This window comes from Ursus americanus, chromosome 1 (assembly GCF_024610735.1).
Source record: "Ursus americanus isolate L20-20 chromosome 1, mUrsAme1.1.p, whole genome shotgun sequence".
NCBI classification, from domain to species: Eukaryota; Metazoa; Chordata; class Mammalia; order Carnivora; family Ursidae; genus Ursus; species Ursus americanus.
The window spans coordinates 98,449,818-98,477,630 of record NC_142127.1 but is presented as its reverse complement, the minus strand read 5'-3'; the positions used below and the strand labels follow the sequence as shown (position 1 = coordinate 98,477,630).

Genomic DNA, 27,813 nt, shown 5'->3' with positions numbered 1-27,813 from the left:
GTTGAACTGACTCTGCGTCCTCTGGAGTTTACTGTTAGGCAGTTGGATCTTACAGTAGAAGAAGACTTGTGCTCAGCTGCTTATAAGGGAGTACTTACTTCTACACTTAGGAGCTATGGAAACAGGACTGTAGGAAGATGTATAGGGTCACTGTGCCATTTCTCAAATGATGGGGGACAGGGTTTGTTTTCTTTTGTATCTTTACCTCTGAAAGATGTGCCTTCTTTGATAATCTTACAGTGTGTTAAGAGTTGGGAGGCAAGGATTTAAAGGATGAATTAATGAAATGTAGGTTGACACATTTAGGTCAAGGATGATTTGTTCTATATCCAGAAGCTTAATTTTTCTCATTTCTGATAAAAGCGAAATCTCTGTGGACATATTTTTTAAAAAAGCAAGCGGTGATGACTCTGAAAACAAAAGCAAGTGTCCTTTCCCTTCTAAAGATCATAACAACATATATTTGAAGCTTAGTCCTTCTATGAGGGACTTATAGAGGATATCAGACATATACAGAAACAGAACTGTCTAATGAACCTCCATGTAGCTAAGACCCAGATCCTACACTGTCAACTCCTGGCCACTTTTTTCACCCATACTCTTAGCCCCACCTCAATTATTTTGAAGCAAATTTTGGTTGTTACTTGATCTGTAAGTATTTCAGTCTGCTTCTTTGAAAGATGAGAACTCTTTTTAAAGACATATGCTTAATCCCATGACTGTACAATAAAAAATAGTTCCTTATGATCTGTAAATATCCAATCAGTGTTCATAGTTGCCATATGCATTTTGTTGTTATGTCTCTTAAAACTTAGTATGTACATGCTCTTCTTCTCCCTCCCCTTGCAATTTGCTTACTTTTTGTTTGTTTGTTTGTTTGTTTGTTTTTTGAGAGAACAAGAGAGTGCCCATGTGTGCCAGACTGGGGGAGAGTGTGGGTGGGGCAGAGAGAGAGAGAGAGAGAGAGAGTCCTAAGCAGGCTCCATGCTCAGTGCAGAGCCCAATGCAGGGTTTGTTCTCACAATCCTGAGATCATGACCTGTGCCAAAATCGAGTCAGATGCTTAACAGACTGAGCCACCCAGGTGCCCGTGCTTACTGTATTTTCTAAGTGTTTTACTTTCAGTTAATTTTATTAACATAATGAGATCTACTTATCTTCATTTTATAGATGAGGAAATTAAGCCTTTGATAAGTAACAGATTTCTCCCAGCTAACGTTTATGGTAGAGCCAGAATTCGAACTGATAAAAGAAATAGGTGCTCTTTCCAAGCTTCCCTCTCTTCTCTACTGTTGACATTTAGGTATATTTTTCTGGATTTTTTTTTTCCTTACATATATGTACAGACAAATACATAGAACCCCCACCCCTTTTCATTCTTGTCCTCTGGTCTCAACTTAAAAATATCTCTTCAGAGAGGTATTACCTGGTGAGTCAGCCTAAAGTAGCTTTTTCCTTCCCACTTCCTGTTATTCTCTACTTCGTCCTATTTTTCTCCTGTTCCATCTTCCATGGCACTTAGAACAATGTGCAAATAGCTTGATTATTTTTTGTCTTCCCAATTGAGCATGAGCTCCATCCAGGCAAAGATTATGTCTGTTGATGCCTGTCAAGGCTTGCAAATATTTGTTGAGGGAATTAACTAAGGTCTGCCCTTCATAGGAGTGCAGTATGTACAAATCTACCTCTTTGTTTTTAGGACCTCTAAGCATGCCGTAGACTTGCTACAGTGTGCTTATTTAACTGTTCCCTACTGAGATCGTTTGGAGTCTCTCCAGTTATCCTCCATGATGTACTGCAGCTAGCATCTTGACTACACATATCCTTGTGTACTTGTGCAAGTGCTTCTTTAGGTTAGATTCCCAAAAGATTCCTAGAAGTGGAATTGCTGGATTCTAAGAAGATGAGTGGCAGTTTTTAATTATGGGATGGAGGAGAGTCCTGTAAAGATTGCAGAGGATTTGGTGATACGAAATGATAGCAAACAAATGGTGAAACCTGTGTCAGTTCTGAAACCTAGCTGATACTAGAATAATGTAAGGAGCTTTAAAAAAAAAAAAAAATCAGCTCGATTTCCCTTTACCCCCATTCTGATAGGGCCCAGGAATCTATATGAAAAAAAAAACAAACCTTAGGTTTGGGAGCAACAGCTTTAATATTTTTCTTGGCTATAGGTTTGTTACATGTTCTGGCTCATTGTAGACACAGTCATTAGACTTATTTTTAGTAAAAATGCCACTATTTGTAGAAATGTGGGGCACTGGTCTGTAGAGTATATGACATTCTAAATGTGAGGGTTTTTTTTTTAACTTTTGAAAAATATTTTCTAGAGACTATTTCCAAATTTAGATACAATTCCTGTGACATAATTTTAAACAAAAATTTGGTGCTATGCATTGTTCTACCTTATATTAAAGTTATAGTGTGTATCTTGTCTCCAACTTTGAGTTACATTTTTTAGTTTTCTTTTCCTTGAGCCTAACCACAAACTTAGTAATATTTGTTCCTGAAAATTCTCCCGGATGCTGTTGATTACAGGTTACATATTGTTGCTTCAAGAAGTTGGTACCGTTCCATGATTATCACAGTGTTGAAATATTTTTTGTTGTTGGAAGGAAGGTTAGGTTGACTTTCAAACACAAGCAGTGTTAAAGAAATTAACCACTTTGATTTCATTATTATGGTGGAGTTTGCAGCAGTGACAACATGTGTTGAAAAAAATATTTTGAAAGTAATTGCCTTATTACGTGTGTCCCTATGCTCTAAAGGTCATTTACCAAACATAAAATTGTTTTTGTCCATCGGGAGCACCTTGCTGTAAACTACAGGATATTTTGTGTTTTACTTTCAAGAACTGTGATTCTTATCCAGCAGGCATCGTTCTGTCCCTTGGTGCAGAGAGGCATTTTACCAATTCCTTCCTCCCTGTCTCAGTAGCTCTTCTCTTTTGATTATCACTGTGTGATCGTGGTGTTACTAAGTCTTTATAAGGAAGAATTTACACAATATACTCAATTTAAGAAAAGCTAAAATAAATGTTAGGTTAGAGTATTACAAAATTTAGAGCAGAATCAGATTTTAGAGACTAGTACATAACCTTTCCCTTTTGTCTCTTCATTCCTGGGTAGGTGGAAAAGAACGTCTTTAAGAGGATGTACTAAAAATGCTAGTGATAAGCTGACCTACCCCCACCCATCGACTGGCTAATTATGGTAGCCAGCAGGATTGAGACCTCTTAAAACTGAGTCTATGAGCCATCTTTGGCACATGAGCTAAAACTTGCTGTCTCTACTCTCTAATCCTTGAGACTTTAACAACTAGAAGGAAACACTCTATTAAGTGCAGTTAGTGTTTTGAAGGATTTTACAAGTGATAGGAGCTAAGACAGGATTCGTATTAGGGAATGAGGTGCTCTCTATTTTAGAAGTAGCCGGGCTAGATTGAATCTGTTCTTGATAAATCGATCATAGTTCAGTATTCCACAAAATAGACTTTCGGTGCAGTGATGGGTACCAGATCTCTGGCTGTTTCAGTGTGTCATTTTCTGTGGTATGTGTTTTAGGTAGTAAGAACTCCCATTTTCTTGGAAAAAGGATTTGGATTGTGAAATTACTTTTTTTTTTTTAAATATGTATATGGAGTATAGACACCTTTGAAAATAATGCTTTTGAATTTTTCTGAAGTTTTTAGTAATGAGACCACATGATTTAAAAAATGAAAATGAGAAAATAATCTAAAAATGGCTAGTGTTTTCATATATATATACATATATATATATATATATATTTTTTTTTTGGTTATTTTTACCCACAAAGTGTCATCTTCTGTAGAGTACAATTACAGCATATGTAATTGCGTAAAGAATTATTTGAATAGGGAAATAGGTACATGGTTCAAAATGTAAAAGGCCTCAAAGGGTCCTGTCCTAACAAGGTAGATGATTTAAAGTTGTTGTTTTTTTTTAATGTATTCTCTGTAGGTAATATTTAAGCCAGTGATTACTTACTTTCACAAAATTATATATGTAGATGTATTCTGTGCCCAGCATTCTGTACCTGCCTTTTTGCTTATTAACAAAATCTTGACGGTAGTTCCATGTGTAGTGCATAGAGCATTTTGCATCTCAAAATCTTAGGGTTGTCTTCCTGTTTTATAATCTACTTTTAAAATTGTGCAATAGTATTATTTTTTCTTCTGTTTCTTTTATTAATCATGTCCTTTTTTGTCTCCTTCAGTTGTTTTGCCAATTTGAATTTCTTCCTCTGCCCCGCAGTTAATTTCCAATTTTGCTTTTGGTTATTCTCCCTTTGAGCAGAGCGGATCATCTGGGTGCAGAGCCATTGTGCTACCTTTGGCTTGGTGGTTTAGTGATTGTTTGCCCAGCTGATCTTAATTTTGGAGTTGCTGTTTCCCTTACGTGCTTCTCTCTCCTGGTTCTAGGCTGTTTTTTGTCTTGGTTATCAGGGTGCTGTTAAAGGCAAGTGGGCTCCGGCCTCCTTTTTAGTAGCCAGGCCTCCCTTGCTGTCCGGCTTGTGAGACTGGCCCGTAAGGAGGAGGTACTTCATCTTTTGTTGCCCTTGCTCTGTAGTTCTTAGTTTTTTCAAGCAAGGGGTCATTGATAGGAACCCTTAAGATATTCTTCTTACCTTTTTCTTCTTTAAAAACTCTGTGGTCTTTACCTCTTTCCTGTTTTTGGTATAGATTTTTTCTTATTATAGATTTTATTATATCTGGCAACTGGCCTTCCATGATTTAGGGTGTAGTCGTGTTTTCTTCTGGTTTCATTATAAATGGGATTTTCTTATTATGAATTTTTAAGCTTTTATTCATTTTGCTTGATTTCAGGAAGGGAAATAAAAAGAACCTTTACCATGCTGTCTCCTATTTCTAGGAGATAAATGTAAGTGTCTGGGTTACATCCAAAAATCTTTTGAAACAAGTGCACTTAGACCCAAGAAATACTGGAGTCTCTGTTATATGCTAATTAATGTATTAACAGAGTCAGTTGTGAATCTCAGGTCCTGCTGAATAATATACTTTGTGAAAATAATGCCAAAATTAATCTCATTGACTTTACCAGATGGGCACGTAAGGTAGATTCTCAAGGCATATTACAGTTGTAAAATGTGGGCGTTGGCATCAGGTTGTGTGCCCAGTGTTGAATTTCGTTGGTAAATGTTGGGTGACACTTAAAAGATTAAGTGTGTGTTGTAGGCACTTTAGTTTCTCATTTGTACTTTGTAAATGAATGTATAGTATAGAAATTATTCAGAGTTCAGAGGCTGGTGGGTCAGGTGTATTCTGTTTGCCCCTCTGTAAATGGATCAGCTGTCAACAAGTCAATAAGCAAAGTGGTTGAATTGGTGTTTTGGAGTAGAATGGCATAATGGAAAGTGTCCTTTCCACTGGCATTCTGGAGAGCTGCTATGTCCCTAAATAGATGTGTGCTCTTGAGCAGTTGACTCTTTGGATGAGGATTTCCTGTTGCGTGAATGAGATAATCACATCAGGTGTGGATTGACACTCAAGCTTATGGTTTCTTTTCAGGTAGGTTCTTAGTGCTGCCAGGTGGTCTTTCTTGTTCAAAGTATGCGCAATTCCCTGTTCTCCAGTAGGGAAGCTCTTTGAAATCTCCATTTCTCTTATTTTTCTTGTACATGTTAGTAGTTACAGATTCAGTCCAGCTAGGCATGCACTTCCTTGCTTTCATTTATCTTCTCTTGCCTCGGAGATCGATGTACCTTTCTTATCATCTGAGGCTTATGCTCTTGATTCTCTTTTTCTTCGTGTAGGAAACTATACTCCATTTCCAGCCCTTTTAGTAAGATTGTCCCTTAAATACATAAACATGTTCAAGACTTACTTTTTTTAAGGAAGGAAAATCATACACGTTCCTGCCCTTGTGGCCCTTGTCAAACCTGCCTGCCGTACTTTGTCGGTTCTCTCTTCGTCCTCTTCATAGCCCAGCATTTAGTGTTTACTGTCCATTAACCATACATTCTCCTTCCCAAATCTGATGGGCACTTCTCAGTCTTGTGTGTCTGTCCTTTCTTTGACCTTTGAACTCTGCCTATCTTATTCCTCTCAGTGTCTGCATTACCACCTTCCTGATTTTTCCACCATACTTTTTGTTTTGTTTTATAGCTTCAATATTTATTCCTCATACTTCAGATGAGTCTTTGATGCTGCTCAACTGGATTCTTCCTTTTCTGTTTTCCTTCGATTTCAGTGTTTCCTAAGGTTTCATCCTGGGTCTGTTCTCTTAATCTGCGTATGTTTCATTGGGGAAGTGAAATCTCCTTGATTATCTTGGTTTCACTTACCTTCTGCACATTGATGATTTTTCTCATCTACGTGTTCACTTAACTCCTTAATTCTAGATATTTATTTCCATCTGTATACTGGAACTCTTTACCTAGATGTCCTACATAATAAGTCAGACTGGGCACTTGGCATTAGAACTTTATTTTTCAGCCCTATATGTTTTATTTGGTAATGTTACTACCATCTCTTGTATGATTTTTCTGGAGTTAAAAGCATAACTTAAAACTATAGAATGAACACATAGTAAAGATTTTATTAGCTCACTAATTAATGAAGGGGGGGGACCTGTTAGGGTAAAGCTGGCTTAAAAAAAAAAACATTTGGGGAACTGGATATTTATAGGAAATTTAATAAAGAATTGTAGAATAAGATTACTGATGCTACCCGGTGCGGCAAACTGCGGTCTTTGGGGTTACCTTGTCAGCTGTTGTAGAAGTTATTTGTATTTCCACCAGACACAGATCTGCAAGGCAACATGTGAGTTCATTGTCCGAACCCCTCAACAGTAGTATATAGCAAAGTTAATGCTGTTATTTCCTAGAAAATTAATTCCTGGGTGAGCCTGTTAAATGCTGTTACTTTTGACATTGGAAGGATATGCTGTCTTTACGTGTTTTAGATCACTGTTCTTAACCCTTGTCAACAGAGCAGGAAACTTGAGCCGCCTTTTAGGGTAGTGTTCTTACTCCTGTACATGCTCAAGTCCGATAACCACAGACCTATGTTCTCTTTTCTGATTGTGTAGATTTTACAAGTTTCGGTGTTTGACTACCATCTCTTCATTCCACCTTCCATTATCAGACCCTCATTTGTCTATGTGGTAGCTTAATAGTTGATCCGCCTCGATATCTGTAGATCTTAAATGCAAAATTTTGAGTTTTAGGCCCTGTATGATACAGATTGGGCTTGTTTCTAGGTCCAAGTTCTTCCCAGATCTTGTGTTTGAGCGCTAATGACCTACTCAGCGTTCCTCCACTGTGACTTCCTCATTCCTCGCTGCCCTTCTCATTCCTCTGTCTCTTTAAGCTGGCCCCTCTCCGTCTGGTGAGGACAAAATTAAGTCACCTTTTCTCTGTTTACAATATCACCTTTGATACTGCTGCTTGGATCGTTTAGTGCATTTTCTCACAATTCATTTACGGATTGGTCAGCTAAACTGATTTTTTTCAAAGAACTGTGAAAGGATTAGAATCTTCAGGATCTGCTCCAGGCTTGGAATGTCATGGTTTGCTAATGTTTGACTCTTTAAAAAAGGTAAATGTATAATTATTTTTGTTTGTTTGGCCATGTAACATAGTCCTAAAGGGCATGGACTTCAGGTCAAATCTGTGAATGTGGCCCATTTACCTGTTGGCCTCTTGGTGTTAGGATTATTTTAACTAAGTTCCACAGTTTCTCTGAAGGAAGGTAATTTCCAGTACCTATTTTTTGTGAGGTTGCTGTAGAAATTAGATGAAAAGGCACTTAGCTTGGTGGATGGTAAGCACAGAGTAAACGTTACCTGTAATTGTTTTTATTTTAAAACCTGCATTTTCCCACTAAATATTGTTTTCTAGTGTTAAAATATATAATTTGAAAATACTACTTTTATGTGTTGTACAACATTCAGTATTCCATCGTGACGCTGGATTGGTTTTGATGCCTCTGAATTGAAATAAACACTTAGCTGACCCAATTCTCAAGTCACTTGACCCTTTTCCCTGTACCCAGTGGCTCTTCCTCCTTTGTTTCCTGTCTCTGAGCACCTCTCAACCCCTTGCTCTTAGGGAAGCTGAAAGGTTATTCATAACTGTTTCAAAGGTAGTCTTTGAAGTCCTTGACATTCTTACTTATGCAAAAATGACTTCTTTTGTAAACAAGGGTGACTTCTATGCCATTTTATTGTGGAGTTGTTTAATACTACCACTGGGATGTTTAACTTACCATTCTTGCTTCTAAGTCTATAGACTGTTTTTGTGTGGGGGGGATGTAGTGTATGAAGTTCACATTTGCAGTTCTGGATGCCATTACTTGCAGTCTGAAAGTCCAGATGCCATGTCTTGTTGCATGCAGGCTACTTAATTTTGTAACACTTCCCTTATTTGCAAAATAGGAATAGTAAAGTGGTTTATAAGGCTCATTGGCACATTTATATTTTGTTTAATAGAATAAACAGGGGAGTAACGTGTTATGCAGTTGTGTTTATTACCGTTGTGATTAAAGTCTAGTTTCAGAATCTGAAGCCAAACTAAGTCTCCTTTGGAGGACCACGTCTAAATAGAGGACGTAAGAAATGGGGGTGGGGGGCAGTAGATAAATTCACTTTCAGTGTCAGTTGTGGAAGCTGGAGACTTTTCTGCAGACACCGTGTGTGGATATAAGTGTTAGCTTTTTTTGATGTTATTATCTTTACCGGGAAATAATGCAGTGTTTTTTTGGTTTTCAGTGTTGCCTCTCAAATAGGTAAAAGGTAGTGATTATATTAGTTCACTTTGGGGCTATTCATGACTCCGTTCTGCATTACTAAATTGGAGATTCGTTTTCCAATCTATCAAATGTCCTTCATGTGATAAAAATTCTGCATAAGTACTAACTAACGTCTGTGGTATTATTCCTTTCATACTTGGCCATTTGATGAGGAAGAACTACCACATCCTAAAGTTAATTTTTGCAATCTGCTTCTCTTGGTGTTCTGAGTTTTACGCTAAGTGAGTGGTTGAATTTTTTTTAAGTTTTTTCCCCTAGCCTTAACCTCGCTTCTTTGATTTTTTTTTTGAATTACAAAATTAGAAAGAAAATCAGTTTCCAAGATGACTGCAGTTGAAGTTTGTTTGAAAGAATATCATTTTTATAAAATTTTAAGAATGAATTTTTATTTGTAGGTTAATATGCTGTTCTGTTTTTCCTGAAAAAGTTCTGTCTGCCTGAAGAACTAAATACTTTTTCACATAAAATTCAAATGGTATTTAACCTGGGACGCTTAGCTGTGAACAAAGTCAAGAGTTTTAGTCTCGAACATACCCATTAGTGTTTTTATGCTTCTCCTGTTGAGTTCAGAGTCCTATATGCCATCTGTTTTATTTCGGTTCTTTAGGAATTAATATCAGAAGTTTTCTGTGAAAAAAGTTTGGTGATTATTTTCACAGAAATGAAGGTGATAGAAGAGTATAGTATGTTTTAGGACTTGATAGTTAGGGTTGTAATAGGCTGGACTTAAAACTTCTAGTTTCAATATGAAGAAGGAATCTTGAGTTCGTATTCATTTCAGGTTATTAAAACACAAATTCTACAAATGCAGTTTTTCTGTTGGTATAGCTCGTGTGTTTTATTTATTTATTTATTTATTTATTTATTTATTTATTTAATTTTTAAAGATTTTATTTATTTATTTTACAGAGAGAGACAGCGAGAGAGGGAGCACAAGCAAGGGGAGTGTGAGAGGGAGAAGCAGGCTTCCCGCTGAGCAGGGAGCCCAGTGCGGGGCTCGATGCCAGCACCCTGGGATCATGACCTGAGCCGAAGGCAGATGCTTAGCGGCTGAGCCACCCAGGCGCCCCTCGTGTGTGTTTTAAAATTTAATTAGTAAAATACATTAGGCATAAGTAATAGGTTAAGAAAGTACGGAATATTCATATAACAAGAAGGGAACATCATTGCACAGTAAAAACTTTGGGCTCTTACCTGGAGCCAAAGAGGAGTTTAAATTTGGTTGAAGTTGAGGTGGTGGTGATCTCCAGGAGGGATAGATCTCCTCAGTATCAGGATTCAGAGACTTGAACTTTTTTGAATTTGTCTGTAATGTAAAGAGTTGAACTTGGTCTTCCTGGTGGGTCCCTTGCTGCTTTGGATTTATTGGTAACCTGGCAGAGGGGGTGGTCCTGTATGTATCATATGTTAATCTTACATTTACTTTTTGGGGTTTTAAACTGCAAAGTTTAACAGAGCCTGGCCTCCTTCCTTAAAGATCAACTTAGGTGATACCTGGCTGACTCAGTCAGTGGACCATGCAACTCCCGATCTTGTTGAGAGTTCAAGTCCCATGTTGGGTGTAGAGATTACTTAAAAATAAAATCTTAAAAAAAAAAAAAATCAACTTATACTTTAAAAACAGGTGGCACTTTGGTAAATAAGTGTTTTCTTACTTGTCACCCTTTCTCTCTTAAATCTCAAGAATTATCCATGAGCAGGCCGTGGGCTGATAACGGTGCTGGTGGACAAGCTCTGAAGATGTTGGGAGTGTTATTTAGATTACTTCCGTAACTAAGGTCAGAATAACCAGTGTGACTTAGACTCATTTGAATGACTTAACACCCCGTGACAGGCAGTATGCATTTAGTAGCAGGAAATAGGCAGGTGAGATCGACCAAACTTATTTAATAATAGTCTTTGCTTTTCAAAGTGAAAGCAGCAGTATCACGCTGTTTTCCTATATCCATGCTGTTTAGGGACCAAGTGAAATGGCACTGTGATGTTTGAATTGGTAAAGCTTCTTGGATGAATTCTGAGATAGAATGGCTTTTATTGAATTCTGTAATAGGGTGCAGTTATTCTCGGATGCACTACAACCAGGAGAGTCTTTTAAAATGTCTCCAGTTTTGCACCCACAGAATCGGAATCTCTGAGGGCAGAGGCCAGGCATTCATATTTTGACAAAGCTTCCTAGGTTATTGTGAAGCTTGTCCTTAATTAAAAACACTGCTGTGTTTCTGGCAAAATTCACTTTAAAACTATATTTCTAGAAATGTAAGACTCACCTTGACAGTGGTTTTTATGGTGAAGTCTCCCTCAATATGTTGTTTTGCCACAAGTATTCTTTTCTTCTGAATAAGTGTTGATAGTAATAACAGTAATAGTTAACATGTGCAGAGCCTTTGCAATATCAGAGGCACTGTGTCACGTGGTTTGCGTGGATTTCTCATTTAATCCTTCCAACTGCCCTGTGAGGTAAGTTCTTTATCCCCATTTGGTAGGCAGAAGCACAGAGAACAAGTTGTGTGTGATGTCAGGATTCAAACTCAGCCAGAGGCAGTTAAACTCCAGAGCCCTGCATTTCTAACTCCTCTACCGAGTGACCTACCCTATAGCTTACAAAAGGTAGATAATAAAAATGACTCCTTTCATCGCAGACTTCAGACCCCAGGTCCCTCTTTCTCAATGGCAGGCAGTATTTTTTTTTTTTTTTTAAGATTTTATTTATTTATTTATTTGACTGGGGGAGGGGTGGAGTCCAAGCAGGGGGAGTGGCAGGCAGAGGGAGAGGGAGAAGCAGGCTCTCTGCTGAGCAGGAAGCCCAATGTGGGACTGATCCCAGGACCCTGAGATCAAGACCTGAGCCGAGAAGGCAGACGCTTAACCGACTGAGCCATCCAGGCGCCCTCAACGGCAGGCAGTATTATTAACAAAGTCTGTTTTATGAATCCTTCCATCAGTTTGCAATGTGTAGACAATATATAAGGATACATACGCGGCCTTTTAAATATACATATAGACAGCTGGGCGTTTTATACTGTTTACCCTCTAACATATCTTGGGGGAAATCTTTCCATATCGGTACATGTAAATTTAATTTTTCTCTTTCTCGTTTTCAAACTATTTCCCGTTTTTTCTTTCTAAAAGTGATGGTAATTACGTTAGTAATTTGAACTTTCTCACCAGAGTTTGTTTATTAGTATATTAATTGATGATGATGTGGTCATATGTGACAGAAACAATCCTTTTCTACTGATTTAGGTCAATCTGTAACTCAAAAGAAAACCCACTTCCTGTTATAGGGCATGGAATCTCTTAAAACAAAATCCAGTAATAGATTTAGTCATGATTAACTTGCATTCTCTTTTAGCACCAGTTCCTGTAATGTCACATTCGTTCTCTTTCCTCCCCAGTAAGTAGAATTAAAGAACTCTACTTGGAGTTTGAGTGGAGACTTAAGAAAAATTGTCAAGATTTGATTTATACAAATTGTGATTCTTTCTATGATAGTAATATTGGCCTATTTATCAGTTGAACCGGTTTTCTTTGAAGTATGAGCATTTTTTTTCTGTATAATAATTAAATTTCTTCTAGAAACTTCACATTGATTAAGAATCGTGTTTTGATATAAATTGTTGTACTTACGAACTGTGCTCTCAGTTTCTAACAACTCTGTAAGATAGGTGATATACTGATTTCACGGAAGAGGTAAATGAAATCTAGAGATGAAGTGTCTTGTGCAAGGTCATAGCCAGCATAGCTGATGTTGAAATCTAGCATATCTGGGACCATTTCTCAGTTCACTGTACTTGAGCCGCTTTCTCTTCATTTCTCCATAGTTTTACGGTTTCTTTTGTATTTATGATGGCATTTGTTATTCACAGCAGTACTGTGAAGTAGGCATGTGTTGTTGTTTATTTTGTGGCTGAGTAGTTGGAGGCTGGAGGCTCTGGTTTGTACAAAGGCAGACTCCTTTAATACCTGCTCTGTCACAGGACTTGAGCCAAGGTATTCTGGTGTTGGGTGCAGTGTCCTTTCTTACACACCACAGGAAATGGAGAAGTAAAGATAAATTTCTGCTTGTGCTTTGTTTTCTTGAGAATTTCCTGGGTCTTCCATGTGAAATCTGTTAATTTTATGTGCTGGATTTTGGACCAAATGCCTTGAATTTGGTATATTTCTGACATGTTCCAATATACTAATCAGATTTCAAATAAGACAATGTAGCATCAGTGAAGGCTGTACAGATAATTTACATAAAATTTCCCCTTCATCTTTGGTGCCCTTCATTTGGTTTCTGTGTTGTACCACATATAGCTGATATTTTTTCTCATTTTTTTCCCTTTTAGTGAATGGTAGTGTCTAGAAAGGGTATGTCCCTTCAAGAGAGAGGTGCCAATGTCCAACCGGCCTAATAACAATCCAGGGGGGTCACTGCGACGTTCACAGAGGAACACTGCCGGGGCCCAACCACAAGACGACTCAATAGGAGGAAGGTATGTATTTGATGGTAATTTGAAAAGTCATTGGTGAAAAAAAGCATTTTTAAAAACCTGCTTATGAGGACAAAAACTTAAATGGTTCACTACAAATGGGTAATTTTTTCCTAATTTTTGAGCCAAGTTACACAAATAAAACTGGAGTTCAAAGCAGTTCTTTCATCATTTCTGAAATGTGCTAGGCTCAAAAAATAGTTGTCAGTCATTGACATTATCAGAAATCTAAGTTAAGGGTCATGAACATATGGTATGTCCTGTTCGGTTTGCCCTTTCTCTTCACTCTTACACATGTGCTATAGCATGGCTTTCGATCGATCGTTTGTGGTGCCTTTCTTTCTGCGTGTCTTTATTTACTTTACTGAAAGGAAGCTTCATTTGTTTTAAGATCTTGAGTTCTGATATGTAGCTTTTGAGTTTTTCCCCCCTCTTATTGTTTGACAGCATATGGATGCTGACAGCCCGGTGAGGCAGCCTGACTTTTTGGGCATATAACTTCCTCATCATTTTCGTAGCGGTCTGCTGTTCAGCAGATTTGTAGTCGGAGTCCTCGTATAGGAGGTAGTGTGAAGAATCAGATGCATTCTCTGGAATGGAAAATTCCTTGTCTAATTTAGACAAGGACTGTCATTTTATATATAAAATACTCTGAACTTCACTTTGCAAGGCCTAGTTCTCCGACCCTTGTTTAGCTTGCAATCAGTAATGGCAAGATCCTAATACGATTACCTGATACAACATTTGGAGGCATTACCGTGTATATATTGTCTAGTAAATTATATTAAAAAACCTAAATGTCAAATGTAAAGAGTATATCAACCTCTCCTGTTGATGTCAGGCTATTTTAGTAGTTGAGCATGTGGACTTTGGACTAGAACAGCATTCTGTGCAGTGACTGTCTCTGCCCTTAAATAGCTGTGTGTCCTTTGTTCTATCTTTTAGGAGACCTCAGGTTCTTAGTCCACACAGTGGGGGGATATCCCTGTCATAAGGCTGTCGGTTAACTTCAGCAATGTGTGCTACACTGGTGGCACGGTGCTTAGTACAGAGTTCTGTTCTGAACTTGTTTTTTACTTTTTTACATTCAGATTATTCTTCGTAGCAGCCCCACTTTATTTATCTGTTGATTAAAAAATATCCCTCTTCCATTATAAAAACCTTGCGTGTTTATTTTAGAAAATTTGGAAAACATAGAAGAGTGTAAAGGAAAACATCCTAAAAATTCAGATGTAACCACTGTTAACATTGGCATAGTTTCCTTAGTCGTCTTTACTGCATGAATATATGTGCCTATATGTGCATGTGTTTACACACAAGTACTTGTACCATTTTGGGAGTACTGGCTCAGCCGGTAGAGCATGTGACTCTTGATCTCAGTGTCATTGAGTTCAAGCCCCATGTTGGCATAGAGATTACTTAAAATTTTTTAAAAAAATCAGTATGTAACTTGAACCTTTTACACAACTGCGGTTTTACATAGTAATACTCAGGTTCTACTTGAACTCCTGCACGTGACTGACGAACATTTTGTTCTTTGTACAGGTACCCTGGTTCTAAAATCCAGAGATGTTTCAGCACCATTATCTTTTTCTATATGTTGGTGTTAAATATTTTATTGTTTTATGTTTTTTTAAAAATATGAGCAGGAAATAGAAATGGAAGTGGTTAATATTGGTTATTAAGATGTGTATTAGTTTAAATAACTAATAAAGTTGTAATCAAGATGGAACTGTGATTTGATTTGTAGATTGGCACACTTTTGCCATAGTTTATTTGCTTTAAGTCTGTCAGTCATATGTTCAGTTGATGCAGCAACTGTGGAAAACAGTATGTAGGTTCCTCAAAAAATTAAAAATAGAAATACCATGCAATTCGGTAATTCTGCTGGGTATTTACCCAAAGAAAACAAGAACACTAATTCTTAAAAGTATATGCACTCCTCTGTTTATTTCAGCGTTATTTATAGTAGCCAAGTTATGGAAGCAACCTAAGCACCCATCATTAGAATGATGGATCAAGAAGATGTGGTGTATGTATACAGTGGAATAATACTCAGCCATAAAAGAAAAAAAAAAGAAATCTTGCCATTTGCAACAGCATGGATGGAGCTAGAGGGAATTGTGCTAATTGAATTCAGTCAGTCAGAGAAAGACAAATACCATATGATTTCACTTACATGTGTAATCTTAAAGGAAAACAACTAAAAACAGAAACAGACTCATACAGAGAATAAATTGATAGTTGCCAGAGGGGAGAGGGGTGGGTGGCAGGATAGGTGAAGTAGGTGAAGGGGATTAAAAGTTCAAACTTTCAGTATTAAAATAAGTCACAGATGTGAAAAGTACAGCCTAGGGAATATAGTCAATAATGTTGTAATACTGTTTGTTGACAGATGATGACTACACTTACCGTGGTGAGCACTGAGTAATGTATAGACTAGTTAGATCACTGTGTTGTACACCTGAAACTAATATGACATTGCCACCCATACTTCAGTAATACGCTCAATTGTGAAGGATAAGTATAAAATTTAAAAATGCGTTTGCAATGGCAGAAAACATGCCAAAGAATATAAAGCAGAGTATAATGAGCGCTTTTGTACTTTAATCCCTTCTCCCTTTCAGTAATGTAGCCTGTTTCGTTTTTTAAAGTTTCAGCTCTTGCATGATTTCAAAAAACATTTCCTAGCAAAACTAACACACAAAAGAGGACCAAGTCCTACCCCCACCTTTAAAAAACCCAGTATCATTTGTGTCGTTTGCTCTGTCCCTAAAATTGTTTAAAGGACGTAACTTTTTAAGTCTTTATGTTCCATTGTGTGGCTGTACCATAATTTAGTAATAACTCTGAATACATATATTTTTCCTCCTTTTTGTGGATAAGTATAATTATGATCAGGACATACAAATTTAGAATATTAGCCAAAAAATCTTACCAGTTTGACTTAAGAATGCAAATTAGGAGATGTTTGTTCATTCGAATTTTATTTTCTCTTCTTAGCTTGATTCTTGGCTCATGGTAGACTCTCGAACCTGGAAAGGACCTTTTTATCAAAGCCCAGGCTGACACTGAAACCCCTGTAGAGTGTGCTGTACTGGAAGTGATCTAGCCTCTAAGAAACCTCTCTGGTGATTCTGGGGGTGAGAAAGAGAGGACTGAGATAAGTTGGGAGGGAGCAATTACAGCTGTAATTTTCATTCTCTTTATCTGACTTGTGTTGATACCTAAGTAAAATGCTGTTATTGTCAGCTTTTGATTCAAAAGTAGACCTGATCTTGAAAATGTTCTCATGGTGGGGTAGGTTAAGCGTCTGCCTTGGCTGAGGTCATGATCTCAGGGTCTGGGATCGAGCCCCCTGTGGACCCTGCTCTCTCTGCTTGGCGGGAAGCCTTTTTCCCCCCGCTGCCTGCTCTTCCGCCTGCTTGTGCTCTCTCTGTCAAATAAATAAATACAATCTTAAAAAAAAAGAAAAGAAAATGTACTCAGTGATACAGTGATTCAACTCATGGTAATAACAGCATCCACAACAACAGTGCACTGTTGATGTGTTTTAAGTTAAAATTTTTTATACGTGTTCTTTCAGTAGGGACTCACAGAAGCTGTGTGTGCTAGTGAGTACGTAAGCCCATTCTCTGAGTGTGGTAGTTTGCTCAACTTTACGCAGCTAGTGTGTAGACTCAGGACCTGATTTCCAACCACTTGACTCTAAAGTCACTGATTATTTTCATTATGCTGATCTGTTTTTACTGCACAAACCACTTAATCCATATGATAAAGGACTTGGAGGAGGGTATGAAGTATGTATAATGGAAGAATATTAGCTCATTCAGTTGAGGACTTAAGTAGCAGTTTTTCCCTCCTAAAATTTTTAAATTCGTTCATTTTTTAAAATTTACTCTTTTTTTTTTTTTCAAATTTGCATCAGGGTGTTTTCTTTGCATAGCTTCCTTCCTGTGACCATTCCTTCCCTTCCCCCAAATCAAGGTCACTTACCTTTTCTTTTCTTTTTAGAAGAATAGTTTTCATTTATCCTTAAGCTAATAGAAATTAGGATCTTTGGTATATATTTCATCTCCCCTGATTATTTGCTCTGCTCTGTTTTCCCCTATCCTTGTTCTCTATCCATAAATGAACTCTAGAGTTCTTCCTCCTCTATGATTTCTTTCTTTCCCTTCTATAGTTTTTTGGGCTATAGCTGATCTGTTCTCTTCTCTGTTCTGTCAGATTTTTTTTTTTTTAAGAGGGAGAGCTGGGGGGGGGGGAGGTTGCAGGGAGAGAGGGAAAAGAGAATCTTAAGCAGGCTCCATGTCTAGCACTGAGCCTGATGCAGTCCTCGACCCTGAGCCGAAATCAAGAGTCAGATGCTTAACCCACTGTGCCATCACCCCTCTCTGTCAGATTTTTTGATGCTTGAATCCAGTCCACTCCACCTCCCCAGCCCCATTAAAAAAATTTGTATGCAAAGTTTAAATTACTTTTTATGAAGTAAAAACTCAGTTATGAGATCTATAGGTAATAATTTTTGTTAACATTGCCAGAGCAGGGACTTTTTTTTTAGCCAGTGTGAATTGTACAGAAAGTAAATAGATTGGTGTTTTGGTTTCAATTGGATATGATACAGAAAAGCACAAAAAAGAACATGAATATCCAGAGATCAGTTTGTGTTAACATTTTGATTTTTATCTGTCTTGAAAATACAATTTAGCATGTAGCTGATTACACTATAAATACAGTTTTAGATCCTTTTTTTGTTTGTTTTTTTTAAACCTAGCATCCTAACAGCTTTTTTTTTTTTTTTTTTGGTAATTGTTTTACAAATGGCCACTCGACTTACTGAATCAATATATAACATTTTCCAAAATTACTTTTTAGTTTTTGGATAGTTAATTGGTGGGAGAGTTGTTGCTCATGCTTAAATGTTTGTATTTCAGGTGTCTCTTAAGAATGAGTTCCCAGAGGTGAAATCATTTGGTCAAAGGGAGTTTTTCATGGTCAGCTTGTTTCACACGTGGTCAACTTTTTTCACCCATTATTTGTCACCATCAGGAAAAAGAGTGCTTTTTCTCATCATTCTGTTCATGTTATTTTCACCTTGTTAATTTGATAAGGGGGAAAAATCACATTAATTTTATTTTATTGGTGTTTCTGTAGTAATGAGGTTAAATATTAGAAAAATAGGTTTAAGGAATGAGAGAATATTTTTTGACATAAGCATACCAATAAGTTTGTATGTGTTGCGAATCTCCCTTCGTACCACTGTACAGTAGAGCTGACCTTTAAAGTCACTGAGCTGATGTGAGCCCCTCTTGTAACAGTAACCCTCTTTTGTATAATTATCTCCATCAGTTCTTCACCCCTGTGGTTTGAATGGTAGTTATTTTTTTCCAACATGATCATACTCTGCTTGTGGTTGCCCATTGCCTAGTCTTTTGCCCAAGCTGGGAAAATCTGCAGTCCTCCATTTTTCTGGGCTCATTGGTGGGACGGGGGTGTTCGCGTGATTCAAACTGGAAGCTTTCTCCTTCTGGCTAGCGAGGAGAAGATGTAAATCTGAAGTTGCCAACTGCACATCTCCTGCCTTAGGGAAGAAGATGGACAGGCAGAGAAAAGCAAATACATCATTATGTGTGTATTAAAGTTCTGGCAAGTTTGAGTTCTTAGTTCTTTAGAACTATGTTGACTCTTCTCTAGATTTGATTGTTTAGCTGTTTTTGAATCTGGAGATATGTGTTATTTTAAAGATTTTATTTATTTATTTATTTGAGAGAGAGGGCGCACACAAGCAGGGGGAGGGACAGAGGGAGGGAGAGAGAACCACAGGCAGACTCTGCCCTGAGCTTGGAGCCCAACGTGGGGCTCAATCCCACGGCCTTGAGATTACCAGCTGAGCTGAAATCAAGAGTCAAATGCCCAACCAGCTGAGCTGCTCAGGTGCCCCACATGTGTATTATTTTAATAAAGCCTCCTTTGGCTTTAAAGAGTCCTGTCCTGCCTTAATGTACTTGTAATCCAAACTCAGGATAAGATTGTATTCATCCATTTGTAGAACGCCATGCTAGTAAGTACCGTGCTAGAGGGTAGTTATAAAAATGAGAGTAGAAAGCCTTTATTACAAGCTGTTCCAACTCAGTGGGGGAAATGGGCATGTAGGGGATTATCAGAGTCAGGTGAGAAACATTTCTAGCGATGACCTCATTGATTTAGGCTCTGAAGGCTGAAGAAGTAGTTGCAAAGCAGGTGGTACATGTCATCAATATTTGTCTCTACTTGATGTGTGGTGTCATTAGTTACTTAGAGCGTGCAGATTTTCTCATTTTTTGTGCCACTTGCTACTTTGCTCTAAAGTTTTTGGTGTTCAACAAACAGTAGTGTGGGTTCGAAATAAGGTTTACTTCCTTGGCATTTCTAGGCACAGAAATGTGACCATCTTTTATGGAAATGGTCATGAAAAGATGATTGGAGTGAAGGCAGAGTTGAAGTAGGTCAGGGTCGAATGGCCTGCATAACAGAGTGGGTGAGAGTATGCTGCAGGAACAAATGCTAAATGATTCTTGTGTTTAACAATCTAGCCACCAGAACAGTGTCCGTCCTGGGTGGGCTGCTGGCTCTGCTCTATGTCTGCACATTCAGGGATTCCTGTCGATTGCTCTGGCAAGAGAGTGGGGGGAATTGCCCTCTGGCTCTCCAAGGTTTCCCCCAGAAGGGATTCATTTCTGTTCACATTCCCTTGACAGAACAAGTTGTGTGGCTGCACATAACTTCCAAGTAGTTTGGCAAGTGCCACCCTGCCATGTGTTCTGGTCAGAGGAGAAATAGAATATTTGTAAACTGCACATTATAACTGTCAAAGGCTGTTGAAACATTTTTTTTAATTCTTACTCCCATGTCTACAACAGACCGTTTGTTTTCTTCCCGAAATTCTGCTTGGTGCAACATAGCTATGGGTATGGTGTATTTTCTTCGTTCTCCTACTTAATTCACCAGTATGGATACCTTTTTTATGTTCTGTTTTTGTGTGTACCTTCTGTCTCTTTTTTTATCCTGACCTTTGCTAAGGCAGGTGGAAGTTCAAGCTTTATCCTCTTTGGGAGGATGAGCATGTTAATGGGAGACACGGGTAGTGTGGTGTGAAAATGACCTCATTATTTCTTAGGACTAAATTGAAACCACTTTTATAAAAACGTACAGTAGAGTTAGCCAGGTAACTGGTTAACTTGCTCCTTTCAGTAATGGTGAATCTTACTGCAATAATTAGGTGCTTTGACTTTTAGCCACCCAACCAAGTACACTTTTTTCACTTCTAGCATTGTTTTGGTAATGCTGAGAAAGCAGGTCTGTCCCCCCAGGCCATTGGCTGGGAGGCAAGATTTAACGTGTTGTATTAAACAGTGACCAACGGTTGCACTTGGCCTAAGGATGAGCGGAGGCTACTTTTGTAGTTGGAGGTTTCACACATAGGATTCTTAATAGTTACCCGTGTTAAGTTCTTTCTTGGACCAACAAAATCATCTCTTACATGTTTTGTACATTTCTTTGCAGTGTAGATTTTTTTGCTTTAATCACTAAGTGTGAGATTGTGTTTTAAAAGTCACATGATACACATATTGGAAACCTGTAAGATGTCAGCTGCCATAGATTATTTCATATCCTTAACTGAGGCTTCATATCCTTAACTGATTCTTCTGTCCCTCCCATTGAGGGAATCTGATGTTCCACACACCAGTTTTTACAAGTGCTTTCTCAGTATCGGAATGCTTTCCTAGAAGAGTATGGGTGTGAATGGAAAAAGGAATATAGACAAATGCTCCTTCCATAGTTGAACAGCAGTCACGCCTGGAAGGCTGTTTCTTGGTAATAGGGAAAGCAAAAGAAAGGAGGGTTTCTTTTTCAACATACTTTTCCCATTTTTCTTGTATATCATTTGCAAAGCCTTAAGCCATTTAATTTGACATGTGTACAGTTAGGGAGAGAAATACCAGCAGGGATAGGAAAAATTTCATAGCTGTAGATGCAGGCCTTTTCCTTTGACCCGGAGTCCCTAGGTATAGCTGCAGGGTTTCATATTTAGAGAGTCAGAATGCCTGAGCATTCCTGCCTAAGGGGCCAGGTGATTTTTGTGCCAGCCTCATTTCCTGCAGCTTCAAAATGGAAATAGACCTACCTTGGTGTCTTTTGAGGATTAAGTGGGATAATGCATTTAAAAGTAAATGTAATGTTTATCACATAATCACACCTTAAAAGTATGTATACTGGGGTCATCTTAGTAAGTTTTTACTCAGGTAGTTATAAAAGCCAGTCTACCTTATGAAATACTTAACACTGCATCACTATCCTGTCACTAATCACTGATTTACTTTGGATTACCTTGGTGTTTATATTCCTTACCCAGCTCCTTTGTGAAATGTGGGGGGTGAAGGTATATTGAGCTGTATGGTTCTCTTTTGGGGGGGGCGTATCTTTTTCCACAGTTTTGATTACATTCAATCCCTTGCCTTGTTTCTGTACACAGTAAAGTACGTACTGTAGTTTATTCACCCATCCTCAGTATTACTTGGGTTGTTGAACATAATAGAATTTTTGCTTTTGCCTTGCTGTTTCTAACACTGTCAGTCTCCTACTGCAGACTGTTATCAAAGGACAAAATCTGTATCTTTGGAAAAGGCATTTAAGCCCTAGCCTGTCCTTTCAACCTTGTTTCCTAATGTAGCTCTGTGCTCAGGGAAATTCATATCATTTGCCAGGTGCCATGTGGGTTTCATATTTTCCTGCCTCTGTCTTTTGCCTTTACTCTGCTTTTGACTCAAATGTTCTTTTTCTTCAGCTTTTCATTCTTCAGGGTGTGGTTTAAATCCATGTAGTCTATAAAGCCTGTATTCTCCTGCTAGTTGTAATTTCTCCCTTTGTTGGGAACTTTATAGCACCTGGTAGATCACTTTGTTTTATGAGGCACTGACCTGTTTGAGGACAGGAACTCAACTGTGTTATCCATATTTATATGCCTTGTCATGACTTGCATATATTTGAGTTGGCAAACCTAACGAATCTGTTGAAATGAGTAGCTTGTTACAGTAGTTCTCAACTCTGTTCTGTTGATCTAATGCTCCCACTCTATAATGTGTATCATATAATGTAAACATTTTTATTATGATGTCCCTTTGTTAGCATGAGATGAATTAAGAAATACAACATACCTGCCTAAACGGTTTAGAAACATAAGATGTTTCTAAATATATGTAATGTACCTGCATTTTATAAGGGTAAAAATAAACAAATAAAAGGAAAACAACTGGTAACAAAATAAGATTATTTCAGTAGGTAAATTGCTTGGGTGCATTGACACAAGATGACAGTGTATGCATCTGTTTTTGAATTTATTGAACGTGACAGCTACAGCAACATACTTAAATGCCATAAGTAGCGTTTTCATTGTAGACTTCTCCAGAATGATACATGGCCCTTGGTAAAGCTGCAAAAAATGTATCTTTTGTTGATTCCCATGGATTACTGGAGAAATTGATGTATATAAAAACCATGCAAAACAAATATAAACTGAGAAATTATGAGTATGTATTTTACCTATATCATGGCCAGATTTCAAGTTTTTTCATAAGGTTTTCATGTATTACCAAGGCTACTCGAAATCTCTGGTTCTTGGGACAATTTTCATTTTGTCTGACTGTTCTGTATATTGCATGACTTTTTTTTTCTTTTTTTTTTAATCTCTAGTCCACATCTGCTAAGTGGCAATAGCACCCAGTTCCCTAATATGTTTTCAAAATGTTCCCTAGAGGGAGAACCACTAATGTTTAAAACATTGCTTTATAAAAAAGGAGTTCTTTACTGTAAATTACAGAATTCACTGGGCTAGCATTTTGCCGTAACTAAACATAGGAACATTGGTCAGACTAATCAGCTTTTGTTTTGTGATTGAAAATAGGAAAACAGTACATTTTGCTGAGAACATTAGTGAGTGTTTTGTTTAAAGTAATTTAAATGAACTTTCCACCCTGATTATTGAAAATCAGTGACTTATTTAAAACATTCATTTAACTTATGAACATTATAAACAAAGCATTTAATTTTTAGAAGACAATTGTACTGTTAATCGTGTATATAAAATATAAAAGCATAAAAATGCATGCACATCTGTATACATATACAAAAAACAAATTTGGAGATTTAATTAAGCCCCAGATCGTTTATGTTTTGATAGTATGTACATGTTTTTGAACTGTGAATATGTCTGGCGTGAAACTTAATTTCAAACAAAATTTAAGACCTGTGTTGTAGAGTATTAACTGGTTACTTATAACTAGCCACTCATTTTACCTGCCATTCAGACAAGAATGAGCTCTTTGATATAAGATTTTATCCTTTCTTAACTGTCCTCTGGATTAGAGATGGTTTTTAACCCTTTGGACTACCAAGTATTTTATTAAATAGTAGTAAAAGTAAATTGAAGTATCTAGAAGGGGCAATCAGCTGTGATTTGCCTAAAAGTCAACAAGAGACATTTGAGTCTTAAAAGCATATAACCCAGAGTTGATTAGTCTGTTCTGTTGTAATCTGGGTTTCTTTAATGTGAGTTGGCCCACATACACTTGCTAAATAGGGAAATGATGTCAGTATAACCTGGAAGGTAGTACTGGTTCATAGGCAGTTTTTCCTACAGTGTTAATGTATGAACTGAAATGGAATAGACTTTGAATTAGCGTGGAAGATTTGGTAATCTTATCTAATGAAGATCTTACGAAAAAGCTTGAAAATCTTAAAGAAATGATTTACAGAAATCACTTTGTGCAAGAAATAGCTAGTTCAGTGACTTCCAGAACCACTACACTTTGCACTGTTGAATGCTCGAAGGAAGCTCAAAACCATTCACTGGAAAGCATCCCCCGGAATCGTATTTTTAATTTTGTTGACGCTGGTCTTAAGAGAAAGTGCCTTTAAAAATTCACACTTAAAAGGGGAATGTACAAAAACAAGATTCCAAAGAGTGGGCCAGCTCTGATTATTGGTGCAAATGTTAGTGGAGATTAAATCCTTAAAATTGGTGATGTTTTTGTTAGAACATGATTATGAAATAACATAGGTTTGCGTGCTCTGTGCCCAATCTTATTTTCACCATTAGCCTGGTTATTTTTAGTGAGTGATTTTGCAGAAAGTGAGATTTTTTTTTCTGCCAGGAATATCCATAGGATGATATAAAAGCTCCTGAATATACACCCACCCACTTATCCACCTATCCTTGGGCTGTAATTTACTAAATGGGCTCATTCTGCTGCTATCTAAAAGAGTTTGTCATGAATTTTACTGTGTTATTTTTGCAAATTTGATTTGTAGTGGCTATAAATTTTACTAGGTCTTAGATTATGCTTTTTAATAAAAATTAATGTTGAGCATTAAGGTCTGATAAATGAGGGAATTGGTGAAATGAGCTAAAAGCCATCAAGGCTTGTTGAGTGTTGAATCCTGTGATACCCTAATTGGCTATTCTAGATTGGGCGCTATTAATTTATGGACATTTACTTTACAGTATTCTGAGCATCAGTAATTTATAAATGGGCATAATAAAACAGAGCCCCACTTTGGGAGGCCCCATATTGTTTCTTCATGGTACCATCTGGTTGCCCGCTCTCTTGTGGTAAGCCAAGGATTGGAAAACTATGTCTGACCCGTGGGACAGACCCAGCTTCCTGCCTGTTCTTGTGTATAAAACTTGGTACATAGCCATGCTCATTCGTTTACATATTGTTTATACCTGCTTATGTGACACCTAGTATTGCCCACAAAACCAAAAGTATTTACTACCCTTGACAGAAAATGTATTAAGACCCTGCTAAACAATAGGTGGAAGGACAGTAGTGATCAGTATTTAATATTTTGAAATGTTTTTAACCAGTCTTCAGTGACAGTGTTACACTTAATTTTTGGAAAGGTGCAATCAGGTCAATATGGGCATTGTTGGTTTTAAGCTAGTTTTGTGAGTTTCAATTTCTAAGATGGGTGGATTTTTTTTTTTCTTTCATTATCAGATATTGAGTATTTAGAGTATTTACCTCATAAATCCTTTAGGTCATTGAAGGTGTAAGGACAGTAGAAATTCAGGAGTTGATTTAAGTGGCTATAAAGTTAGATGTGTTCAAGAGCCAGGAACAATTTATTTGGGGTAAAAAGGGGAGGGCTGCTGCCTCTACAGCGCTGTCAGCATTGGGTTGATGTTGGTCAGATTCTGTTGACAAAGAGAATGAATTCCCTCCCCCATCCCCTAGTTATTAACTAGGAATATATTATAATAAACATTTTTTAAGATTGCCATCTGGATATTTAGTTGAATGTTACCGCCAAGTAGTCTAACTCTGGATAAAGTTTTTTTAAAAATGATTTTAAAATTATAATCAAGGAATACAACAACGGATATTTTAAATTTTATAATGAAGTAGAGGTTGTGATTCAATTAAAAAATTAATCCTTAGCAAACTTGACTGAAGCAAGAATATAGAGAACCTGAATGACATAATTTATAGGTATTGTTCTATGGATATTAAGTCATGTACCCTGAAAACAGAACATTACACCTTTCAAAAAGTAATTAGGATGACTTGAAAATTTACTCAGTTTCATTTCTTTTTTTTTAAATAGAACTCTCAGATCTGTTAGTAAAAACGTTACAGAAACAAAATCAGTTTCTAGAAATAAAATCTAATAGGAAACTCATGGGTTAACATAACGTCAGTCTGCAGTGGAAGAATATCTAGGAAAAATGCAAACTAAATCACAGTGGATAAATCTTAGAAGGTTCAGCTTGGATACACTCAGAAAAACTATAATATGTACCTTGAAAAATGCTTATTCATTACTACAGTCAAGACTAAGACACTTGAAAAGACTGACCTAGAGTTTTTAAGTAGTTGGTCTATACTAGTAAGTCTTTAGAAAGTGCTAGCCTGTCCTATATTAAAATCTTAAAAACGAAAATGATATTACAGATCCAAAAATATTTCTTTTTATTGAGAAGCTAATTTCATATCTTCTTTCAAGACTCCAGTATTGAACTCCTCTGGAAAAATGGAAGAAAAAAATAAGAGACGAGAAACCTTAGAGCATCTTTTTGAAGAAATGGTGGAACTTGTATGTTATGTTAAGAACTGTATGGCATCCTTACAGATTCAATTAGAATCGTCATGTGAGGTTTCAGTGACTTTATTTCTAAGTTCCTTTGAGATGATGTTCAGAATGAAAGCCTTTAAAGAATTTTTTTAACGAAGTAAACAGCTTTGGTATTAATGAAACTTTATCATTCTTATTAGAATATGCTCTTTTAATGTTATTTACATGAAGGATGGATGTTGGCTCTGAATTAAAATAGTTGCATCTTTAACGTTATTATCTCTCACCTCTGTAACACCAGCCTTTCTGGGTATATATAAATGCATGCTCTTTTTTTAATTGCTGTGTAAATCTAATGTAATCATTGTCTGAGGTTAAAAAAAAAAAATCTAACAACTGAAAAACAGTTTATTCGTGTCCTGCAAACTCGCTCTTAGAACAATGCTGGCACAGGATTTGTTTTATTACAAATATAACCCAACGGTATATCAATGATGGACTCTCTTGAATATGTTTGGAATATTTTGTGGTCAATTCTTTACCTCTTTCTCCAGGGCTTGGTTTTTGGTGTACTTCTATTGATTAGTGCATTACATTCTTAGCAAATATCATTCTATCAGTTTCATGTAAGTTTATTTACTGTGTAGTGCTTCTAATGATTTGCCGTGTAAAATCAGTTTGAGAGTTGATTTCATCTGCCTCTGCATTTACCGGGCTAACCTGAATTACAGTCCACAAATTGGGAGTCAGTATCATTGTGCGATCACTGACTGCTTCTTCCATGAAACTTTTAAGCTGTTACACTCAGCATTATCTATTAAAAATAGTGTTTAGATCTAAAGGCCGGATTTGCTTTTTGCAAACATTTAGCATATGTGAGTTTGCAGTACAATTGTTGAAAAATTCTTTATTGCTTAAATGGGTATAATATTGCTATTCACTCATAAAACTTAGTAATAAAAGACCTGCACTCTTGGGTATTGAGGTATTGGTTCTAAGGCAAGTTTTTTGGCAAGATTATTTGGTAGAACAATAATTAATTATGGAAATATTTGGGGGAAAGGGTAGGGTCAGTAAAGAAGAATTGGGAGACTTTTTAAAAAATGAAAACATAATTCACTTTTCAATACTGTATTTGCATCTCAGTTTCCTGATAGATTTCTGTTTTGATTTTCTGCTGACAGGTCACATTTAGGGCAGGCAAAACATAAGGGATATAGCCCTCCTGAGAGTAGAAAATCTAATTCTAAGGCACCCAAAGTGCAGTCTAATACTACTTCTGAACTGTCAAGGGGACACCTTTCTAAAAGGTAAATCTTCACATTGCTTGTACATTTTCAAGGCAGAATTATTTGCATTTGAATCATTGCATAATATTAAAATTTAGGTTACCCCAAGATGTTGTAATATGTGTTTTCATTATTCCCCGAATGTA

The 27,813-nt window shown here is 37.0% G+C and overlaps 1 protein-coding gene across 17 annotated transcripts in view; it reads left to right on the top strand.

Annotated features, from left to right (window-relative positions):
- TRIP12 (thyroid hormone receptor interactor 12) overlaps positions 1-27,813 on the top strand; it is a 140,259-nt gene that overhangs the window by 27,913 nt on the left and 84,533 nt on the right. For 12 of the 17 annotated variants that reach the window (XM_045794170.2, XM_045794178.2, XM_045794173.2 and 9 more), the window contains 2 exons: positions 13,122-13,268; positions 27,563-27,688. In XM_045794170.2, coding sequence (XP_045650126.1) covers positions 13,171-13,268; positions 27,563-27,688 — 224 coding nt within the window. In that variant the 5' untranslated portion in view covers positions 13,122-13,170. Of the gene's footprint in view, positions 1-13,121; positions 13,269-27,562; positions 27,689-27,813 lie in introns of those variants that run through there. The other 5 variants (XM_045794183.2, XM_045794182.2, XM_045794180.2 and 2 more) reach the window with 1 other exon arrangement.